General features: G+C 36.7%; 1 protein-coding gene across 3 annotated transcripts; it reads right to left on the bottom strand.

Annotated features, from left to right (window-relative positions):
* Positions 1-3: 3 nt before the first annotated feature.
* LOC142982832 (venom serine protease-like) lies at positions 4-9,164 on the bottom strand. Of its 3 annotated transcripts, none has more exons than XM_076129520.1 (10): positions 8,987-9,164; positions 6,567-6,647; positions 5,997-6,137; positions 5,056-5,182; positions 4,268-4,371; positions 3,478-3,676; positions 2,245-2,311; positions 1,582-1,715; positions 775-926; positions 4-243 (listed from the first exon to the last, which is right to left on the bottom strand). In XM_076129520.1, exons 2-10 carry the CDS (start codon positions 6,645-6,647, stop codon positions 61-63), a joined length of 1,188 nt encoding a protein of 395 aa, XP_075985635.1. In that variant the 5' UTR covers positions 8,987-9,164; the 3' UTR covers positions 4-60. The 3 variants fall into 3 exon arrangements, with proteins under 3 accessions (XP_075985635.1, XP_075985633.1, XP_075985634.1); XM_076129518.1 differs by lacking the exon at positions 8,987-9,164 and adding an exon at positions 7,292-7,418; XM_076129519.1 differs by lacking the exon at positions 8,987-9,164 and adding an exon at positions 7,012-7,224.
* Positions 9,165-10,580: the final 1,416 nt, after the last annotated feature.

The following is a 10,580-nucleotide window of genomic DNA, read 5'->3' on the forward strand; positions in this document are numbered from 1 at the left end:
CCATAAAACAATAAATAATTTATTAAATTACTCATAAACGATTCGTTTTCTTGCCAAGTGCTACTTATAACAGTAATTCCCTTTAGTGTTAGCTACTATCCAGTCCAGATGCGAAGTGATGCGAGTATTGACGGCTGGAGACAGTGCTGATGCGCAGAAGTCCAGGCCGTAGCTGACCAACGCTGCCAGGTGGAGTAGCCCAGTATCAGGGTCCGTGTAGAGGAGCGGACCTCCCGAGTCATCCTGAGATGTAATAATAGAGAATAATTAACAGGCTATTAGAAAATGACTGCGGTGTTTACACTGTTTATGAAACAGCAAAAAAATCTCTTTTGTAATAAAATCTTTTGAGTATTTTTACCGAGATCAAATGAATAATTTTCATAAAACATAGATTAAGCATGAGATATAAATTTAATTGTGTATGTGGTAAGTAAACAAGCTTATTTTTTTCCGACACAGTCAAATACCAAGACTGTCTCCAGAATTATTCTTTATATAGCAAACACTTTTTGAATCATAAAAGCAAATGAAACAAAGTAAAACGGCAGAAAAAAAATCCGGGTGGAAATAGAACCTACGACTTTCGGAAGCAATGGTTGCGACGTGGCGACTAACTAATCCACTACGCCACAAAGGGTGTCAAAAGGAAACCAACGACTTCTAGCGCAGTGGTAGTGTCGTGGCGTCTGCCTTAATTAACTACCCCATAAATACCGTCTGGCGTCTACGCTCCTAGATCCATCGTAGTACTCAAAACTAAATAGACCTCACCTGGCAAGAGTCCTTCCCTCTGGTAAAAGTGCAGATCTGCCTGTCAGTGAGTGTCGGCACTTGGTAACGACACTGCGTCTGACTCATGACGCCCACGTCCACTTTCCTCAGCACCTTGGAATCAGGACCACCAGGTTCCAATGTACCCCAACCTGACAGCATTTAAACTTTGTGCTAAATAACCAACTTCAAAGAAAGTAATGGGTTCTCTTCGACAACTGTTTTTTTTATGAAGGCTTACTAATCTCGAAGTAACTTTCCTATTTAAAATTTCAATATATTTATTAAAATTGTATTAATGATTTACTGTGTGCAGTTAATAAAAAAACAGTCACAAATTTTAAAAAGATAGTAGGTACTAATAATAAAAAAAGTTAAGCGGGATCGTATGGATAAGACGCAGTAAAACATCGTACTTTTGAATTTTTTAAACAGACGTGGAGAAGCATAACAGTCCCAAGCTTATCGTCCAAATAAATTTTTAACAGTATAATAGCCTTTAAATTTTTTTTTTTTTTTTTACAACTCACACACGGTCATTTGATTCCAAACTAAGCAGAGCTTGTATTATGGTAACCAAATAACTGATAAACATACATATATACTTCTAAATACATACTTATATAGATAAATTGACAACCAGGCTCAGAACAAATACTCGTGCTCATCACACAAAGATTTGTCCCGGGTGGGATTCGAACCCACCACACGCGGCGCTACGGTTGTTGCGGCGAGGTGACCGCTTAAACCACTGCGCCAAACGTGCAGTTAAATAATAGTTATAAGTATATCCATAGAAGTGCTTACCAAGAATGGTAACATTTTTGCCGGCAAAGCTGTAACTTCTGAACTTGAAGGGTAAGCAGACTGGGCTGACTCGGTCATTGAACTGAATAGGTGTCGCCACTTTTATTAATGCTATGTCGTTGTCGTAATTAGAACTGGAAGAAACAAAATTACGATTTAGCGAAAGATCTGTGTATATTTTGTGCTGGAAATAATTACCTCACCTGCCGACTTTTATCTAAGTTGATTCATGATAGAAAAGTTAACTTAGAATCATATACATTATTAATGTCCTTTATATTATTTTTATAAATGCGAAATAAAGTTTATATGGTTTGTTTATTTGCTTTTAACCCCGGCAATATATTGCCAAATGTACAGTCGAGTTCTATAATATGTGACGGTGTTGATGAATCAAAAATATATAGGCAATATTAAGGTTCATAAAAATCTAAACACAATACTTTGAGTCATTGTCTGTAGCAATATTATTGATATTATTTAGTTAGTAGTAACATATATTTAGGATGTTACAGAATGTAAACATTTTATTACAAGGCAAAACTGTTTAGATTTTTATGAAACTTAATATTGCCTATATATTTTTGATTCATCAACACGGTCACATATTATAGAACTCGACTGTACCATAGAACGTTAAGAAAACATTAGGAAGTTACTTACGTTGTATAACCTGGGTGTATTATGTATTGGGCTATGGCATAACCTTTTGCCGCTGAGGTCTCATTACCTGAAATAAAAAATGTCTCTAATTGTTGTATACATATATATATGTATATTATTTTTTATTTATTATCAGCTTAGCCTTTTTTCCAAGCTATGTTGGAGTCGGCTTCCAGTCTCACCGGATGCAGCTGAATACTAGTGTTTTACATGGAGCGACTGCCTATCAGACCTCCACAACCCAGTTACCTGGGATAACACGGTACCCTTCGGTAAGACTGGCTGTCAGACTTTCAAGTTTCTGACTACTGTTAACGACTGTCAAAGATCTTCGAAAATGACAGCCGGGACCCACAATTTAACGTGCCTTCCGAAACACGGAGGAACTCGATATGTATAAGATGGTCACCCATCCACTAATCAATCTCGGTAAGCGTTGCTTAACCTCAGAGATCGATCCGCGCGGCTGTTGTAAACTAAGCCACGAGCTCCTCAACAACTCAGTAACGAGCCTGAATGGGTCAGGGGATGCACGATTTACTTAGATTATAATTAATATCTCTAGGTATTTCCAAAATAAAGAACTTGTATCATAAAGGCCACCGTCAGCTAGATAAAACTGTGGGTCACTCATGTTCTAAAGCACATAGCTAGTTGCGCTCACCGATCGGTACACAATCTGATTGATCAAAACAAAGTAACAAATCTTAAAGCGCTCATTCCAAAGATGGGTGACCGCATAGTGGTATTTAAACTTCTCCGTGCTTCGCAGGGCACGTAAAAAGTATAGGTAGTTGCCAATTAATATAACAGTCGTTAAGCCACGTCAAAGGCCTTCGGACGACTTGAGCAATTTTTTTTAAACCTTCACGTGTAACGAACCCTGCATACAAGGCTCTCTACTAAGTTACACTTATATATACTAATATTATAAAGCTGAAGAGTTGGTTTGTTTGTTTGAACGCGCTTATCTCAGGAACTACTGGTCCGATTTCATAAATTCTTTCAGTTTAAGATAGTCCATTTATCGAGGAAGGCAGGGTCGTATTGAGAATCGAGGGTCGTAGTATATATAGCCTATAGGCTATATATCATCACGCTACGACCAAAAGGAGCAGAGTAGCAATAAAAAATGTTACAAAAACGGGGAAAATTTTGACCCATTCTCTCTCATGTGACCCTAGCGAAGTTGCGCGGGTCAGCTAGTAACAAGAATAAATGTTCAAAGCTTACCAGTAGTAACATCATGTTCTCCGACGATAACTGCTAAAGATTTCAAATTCTCATTCATGACGCAGTGCGCGGCAGTGACCACGTAGTCCTCAGATATGATGGTCGCGCCGCACTTGATCTTAGACCGGCCCACGTCGGCCAGACCTACCATCATTGGGAACTCGTTGATGCCTGTTTCCACCCCGTTTACGATACGATTCTGAAATAAGGTATAATAATCGCGGTTGTTTTAAGTATACTCGAATTTCGCTGTTAAGAAATGCTAGTTTTATGTTATGGAGGACGAGCCTATTGCCATATACCGGGAACAATACTTAACTTCAGGCTATTATTGAAAACATTCCGAGATAAATCGGAAAAATAATACCTGGCCCGACTCGGGAATCGAACCTGCGACGAAATCGAAATGATCAGCAGTCACATAAACTACTACCATAGAATCAGATAAATTTACTTAAGCTATGGTGTGATAACACTACTTGTAAATGCCGAATTTCATCTAATGCATTGCTGTCGATCACTAAAGATCACAAATAACATCATTAAAGTAAAAGTCATTTAGCAAAGAATGGTCATTAAATACTCTAAAGTCCTCGCGACATTAATTGTGCGATCCACAAATAATTGTTTCGGGTCTGGTTGTGCTTTGTGTTCGTTGTTTGTATGTTTGTAAAAGTCCCCGCGACATAAGAGCAATTCTTAGTGCGGGAGTTGTCTTTTTTAGAAAAACTTTAGAAAAATATGTTCCTTTTTAGTCTTCTTACTATTATATAAAGTTGTATAAACATACCTGTCGTCTCACTCCGCATACACAGTTCTTATTAGGCGTGGCAGGCTGCGCTGTTAAGTCACACCGAAACTCGCCGCCCGAAGTGCTTTTACTTGTGATCAGACCTGCAAATTAACACCTTTTATATTTGTCTGATTGCTTTAATTGTGGCAACAAGTTATAATACAATTATCTCAAAGACACAGCGTACATACAAAATATCTAACCCCTGGTTTCTGAGGTACAGTTAACGGTAGTTTATCTATTTAATAACGTTTAAGCTCATATAAGAATGACAGTTTGAATAGATAAACTGTCGCTAAATGTGCCTCAGAAACTGGGCATAGGTCATTAGTGTGTTAGGCTTGCTTCACACATAATCCGATCGGCACGTTCGGTTCGGCAATATTCATCGAACAACAAAACCGAATTGAAGCTGCAACTGCACTTACCCTCGGTTTCTGAAAAACCATTTAGCGTTATTAAACGTTTAAACCCATATAAAAAAAACGCTATTGAATAAAATAAACTACCACTAAATGTACCCAGAATCCGGGGTCAGCTTGTGCTGATCGGGTATTCCCTTCCAGTTCGATCATCAAAATTCGTATGGAATAATCAAGCGCGGCGATGTCGAGCGGCATTTTTGTCACACACTCACATATTCGGTTTTGCCGTCCGGCAAGGCCGATTAATGCCGAACCGAATATGTGTGTGAGCCATACTTTGGATTCGAACCCTTGACGCATTTTAAAATTACTTAGACCATTTGTGTAGATTTAATTGGAATAATTAACCCAAGTACTTACCAATACTGATTCTTTGTCCAGTAGACACAGCAGAGAGCGAGCCTCGTCCACAGTAGGTGTCAGCACCCGTCAGCAGCAGGTCTCCGGTCTTTGATATTAGGAGTCTGTCGTTCATGCATGATGCCGACTGAAATACATCAATAAATTTAACCCATTACTGTCTCAGTGAACTGCAGGTCAGACCTTGAATCCACCATGTTGGCCACGTGAGGCTGGTGGATTAAATCAGTCCGAGAATAATGCTAATGAATATTATATAAGTAGGCGTTTTATTAATTTTTTCAATCATCACGCTTGTGCATCCGAAGGTGTAGGCCGAGGTGTACGAAATATGTATTTATAACCGCTTTTCACCATTTTTAATGTCAGCTTCTTATTATGTGATATTTTGATATTGTGATATTACCAGGTTATACTGAAAATAGCTGCCGCGCGCAAATTCGCTTGCGTCACATTAGAGAATGGGCGAAATTTTTCATCGTTTTTGTAACATTTTCACTGGTACTCTGCTCCTATTGGTCGTAGCGTGATGATATATATAGCCTTTATAGCCTTCCTCGATAAATGGGCTATCTAACACTGAAATATTCTTTTAAATCAGGCTACTGGCCTGATTCCGGATTTATTCCTGAGATTAGCGGGTTCAAACAAACAAACAAACAAACAAGCTCTTCAGCTTTATAATATTAGTATATGTAGATACATTACTGGAAAATTAAAAAAAAAAACAAAAACATCACTTTTCCATACTCAGAAATCTTCGTGATCAACAGTCGTAGATGCTACCGCCGAGAACATTTCGGTTTTTTCTTTTTGCTGACAATATTCTATGTCGTTCTCCGATATGCTTATCATCGTACCAAACTCACAAATTGGCTAAGCCATTTTAAAATAAAAGAAGAATAAACAAACATATTAACATAATAAGAATATACTCTCACCGCTGGCATGTCAATGAAGGGACAATCTAGGCGACAGTTGTAGCCGGAAGGACAGTCGGCTACCCATCTACATTGTAACCCGCCCTTGTATTTACCAGGATAATTCGGCTGTCTTATAGTGAACTGGTCCGTCGCCGCTACCTGAAATATTAATGAGAATATAATACTTTTGCACTCAAAAGAGGTACATTTATTACATAATATTGACGCCAACTTCAAATATATTTTGATTAAAATGTGTGAAAAAACATGAGTGTTTCGATCGAGAATTTGAGCACTAGGAAATCTTTTATTACTTGGGCTAATTCAATGTTGGGAATTGCAATTGCAACGACTACCGTATTTTTTTAATTAGTTTCTGAAAAGCGTTACTTGGACTTCAAGAAATTCGGAAAATGTTCAATTTGCCGATAGACCCGAATTAATAATTTTCTTTTTTTTTTTGTGGTAAAGAGTACAACGATATTTATAGGATTAACTGGAATTACTTTACTGCGCCTAGAAACTGTACACAAAAGAAAAAAAACTTTCCGTCGGAATTTTGCCATAAAAAAAAATAATGATACTCACTTTCTGATAAAAGTCACAATCGGAATCCTGTGCTAAGGCTGCAGCTACGAACAAAAGTAACCCTGCCCATATAATATCCATCTGAAATAAACATTTATTTATAATAACTGTAAACAAGAATAATTAGTAAAAACCTTCCATACTTTAAGTTCAATGGTGGTTTAAAAAAGACTTGTTGTACGAATAGAGATGGGGGCGTAAAGCAATGAGGGCTATTTTTATTGATAATCTTAAGCACTTTACAAATCCCTTTTATTTACGAACAATTTGCCTACGAAAGATTCTAAAATTTTCCATAGATGAACTTCCATAGACGACTATTACAAAAATCAGCGCTGTACGTTTTTTGGCTGCTTCCGGAATGCCGAAATCAACAATACGTAAAATTTTACTTGCAACATTTCCATATCCTATAACAAATGTATTACTTCCAGATCATTCTTACCTTTATCGTTATAGAAAAGTTAATAAATTTACATTTATCATTGATATTTCAAAATATTCTACGTTGTTAAATAAATGCTCGGAAAGGACACACAGAACACGATTACGAAAAATTTAAAAAATTGCCATAATTAATCCATTTCTAGGCAGTTTATTCGCACAGGATGCCGTCGATAGCACTCCACATGTCCTCACCAGTGGCAGTGAATGGCAGAAAGTATTTATGTCACAATTAACATAACAATTTGAAACACTTGTACAAATCATGATGGAATACACACCATTTGCATGTTCTGCGTCAAACCGCACGTTGTTCTTTATATTCATCCCTTTATTAAGTACAGTATAGATAGACAGAAAGCCACGTGTAATATGTATCTAAAATTTCCGTAAACATGTTTCGTAATATCTCCTGTCCTATTGTTTTATCGCCTTTATAATAACGTGGAGAAAGCACGGAGTTATTTTAATAGTCCAATAAAAATAAAGGTAAAACAACAGGTAGTCTACCGTTTGTCAGTGGAAAGAAATACTCCGAGCTTACTCAACGTTTAATAGGTGAATAGAGTCTCATTATCAACATCCTCTCAAAAGACTTTACTTAATTTGCTTAAAGAACTTCCATATTTTTTTGTGGATCGGTCGGCGACATTTGGACTTTAGATTGTAGACTAAACTGTTATAGTATCAGTATCAGACAATACTGATATAGTATCAGACAATGATAGGATCAGACAATAATTGCAAATTATAGAAAGGGGTACCGTGTCATAACCCAGGTAACTGGGTTGGGGAGGTCAGATAGACAGTCGCTCCATGTAAAATGCTGATATTCAGCTGCAAACGGTGAAAATGGAAGCCGACTCCAACATAGTTTGGAAGAAAGGCTATGCTAATGATGATGAATTGCAAATTATTGAAAAATATTTGCGTCGCTATTGCGCAAGGGGAAATTTGTACTAACCTTACTAACAACCAATTTACATTATACTTTCTTATTTAAAATAAAATGAAATAAAAAAATAATAAATATACAACATGTTTTGAATAAAACAGTCGAATAATATTTACCTACTAAACAATGTTTTACGCACTTGTATGTATTTGTGTTAATTAATATGATTAAACAAATGGAAGTCATTAGGCGTGATTAATTGGTCGTTCGCAGTACCTACTTGAGTATGAATTATTTTTCTGTCATAGGTCATTGCTCTAATTTCAGTTAATTAATATATCATCTTGCCTAGAATTCTCTAGACTCCCTAGGGTTCCCAAAAAATTACACTACCTATGATGTCTGTAATATATTCTCGTCTAAACTACGAATCTAATTTATAGCTTCTTATCTTATCTTAGGGGTGGGGTTGCCAGTTAATACCTGGCTGACACTTCGAACATTCCTGACCCTTAGTGTCACCCCCTCCTTCGCTACTCTAGACGTTGGGGGGCAGGGCAAAACTTAACAGTTTTGCTATGCACCCCGCCGGAAGCAGCCTGTAGTCTTCTGGTTTAGGGTAACCGTCATAGTTTATCCTAAAGGGAAGGACTTTCTATATTAAAGAGGACCTTAGCTCTCAGAGTTCTGAATTTACGAAAAAGCTGCGTATACCTCGATATCATTAGACGATTTAATTTGTTTTCCTGTAGAAATAGAACTCGTCAAATGATTTAGGAAACTATGAGGGGTTACTATCTTTATTTGATGATATTTCTTTTAAGACTCATAGATTAATGTAAAAGCGTTCATTTCGAACAACTCTCTTATCGAAGAATTATAGTGTTCTTACCAAAATAAAATTTTGCAAAATGGAATTAATGCAATTCTGTATTGAAACTTATGCATTTTTAGCAATATTTAAACATATAATGAGATCTACATTGAATTGGAATGAAAAGCATTTTACACAGAATTACATAAAAAATATTAAAAAACATATCTAGTCACAAAAATAGTTTACTAATACGCATTTACTTACCTTAATAAAAAAATCACTGTCTCAATTTCCCCACTGTAGAATCACCTGAAAATTTTCCTTTTTATTTTAACCCTATCACTTTCCACATACAACAGCCATAAATAGTCTAATGCTATTAAGTTATTAATTATTCGTGTCACAATACTAAATGCAGTGATAACACAGGCACGAGAATATGCGAAGGCTTCAAACTGATAACGGATTGTTTTTCACTCATTTAAATAGGCTCTGACATGCTTATCTTGTTGCATTGAAATAGATCTGGTTTAATTCGGTAGTGAAGATAATTGCGGAAGAGTGAAACTTAGGTTCAAATTCAAATCGTTTATTGCTTACTAAGTTATTACAAAAGGATCTTATATTAGGGTAAAAACAACTTTAGTAGCCTTTTTCAGGCATCGCAAACATTGGTTACCCGAAATAGCTAAAGAATGTGCTGGTAAATTAAAATAAAGTTAGCCCATTAATGTCCTATCGCTCGGTGAGGGTCTCCTCTAGTAATCAGGGAGGGTTTAGGTGTTGAGTCCGCCACGCTGGCCAAGTGCAGGTTGGGGACTTAGCATACCTTCAAGAACTGCTCTAAACAACTCATAGGCAAGTATTTGTCACGATGTTTTCTTTCACTGTTAATCAAGTGATAATTATTTCTAAGACACGCAACTTCGAAAAGTCAGCGGTGTGTTACCTCGGGTTCGAACCGTCAACCACTTGCGTGGAAGGTACCAACATAAACAACTCGGCTATTACTCTCTGGCTATGGCTCTGTTGGTAATATATATTTCCAAAATGCTTAAGATACGTTTAATAAATAAAATATGAATATCATAAATATGATATGTCTTGACTACCAGGCACGCAGTAGCCACTTGTAGCCTCTGGTCATAACCATAACATTTTCCACCGAACTATTACCGATGTGTTTTATGCGGTAGTGAATTGTACTGTCGATCATGTTCGATTCCCAGTTCAGGCCGAATATTATTAGGGGTTTTTCTTGGATATTTATATAAAAAAAGAAGATTTGCTATGTAACCATTATAACGTTTTAGAAAAAAGGTTGGCAATATATTGTCTTTTATAGCGTTCGTTATAATAGCAGAACAGTGGATGGAATAGAGTCAGCTTGCGACCACGGCGAGTGCAACCTGCGCCGAAACGTTAGGCATTTTAAGGTAAAATGCGTGTTCGCGTTAATTCCCGTATTCTATTATACATCTCCACATTCTTAGCTCAACTCCAGAATTGAATAGAAACCCGATCGACGGTGGTTTTACTAATGCCTATAAAACGCAGACAAGACAGGGAAAACTCTACATTTATTTATTTCACACCATAACATCGTTATCAGCAAACCTTGCAGATAAACGTAAATTAAAACCTTTCGTACAAACAATGGTGTTTTACAAAGATTTTGATTTTGACCTACATATCTGTCAGGCCTTGTGAAATGTTCACGCGACGTTTCCTTGGGCGTGTTGTTTAAATTAGTATTAAAATATTAAGCCTACATGTATTTTGTTCGATTTGATATCTTTTTACGCCTATCTTTGACAAATATAGGGGTCAATTAGGCTTTATACGCACTTGCAATTCC

The sequence above is a fragment of the Anticarsia gemmatalis genome, chromosome 22 (assembly GCF_050436995.1).
Source record: "Anticarsia gemmatalis isolate Benzon Research Colony breed Stoneville strain chromosome 22, ilAntGemm2 primary, whole genome shotgun sequence".
Taxonomy (NCBI): domain Eukaryota; kingdom Metazoa; phylum Arthropoda; class Insecta; order Lepidoptera; family Erebidae; genus Anticarsia; species Anticarsia gemmatalis.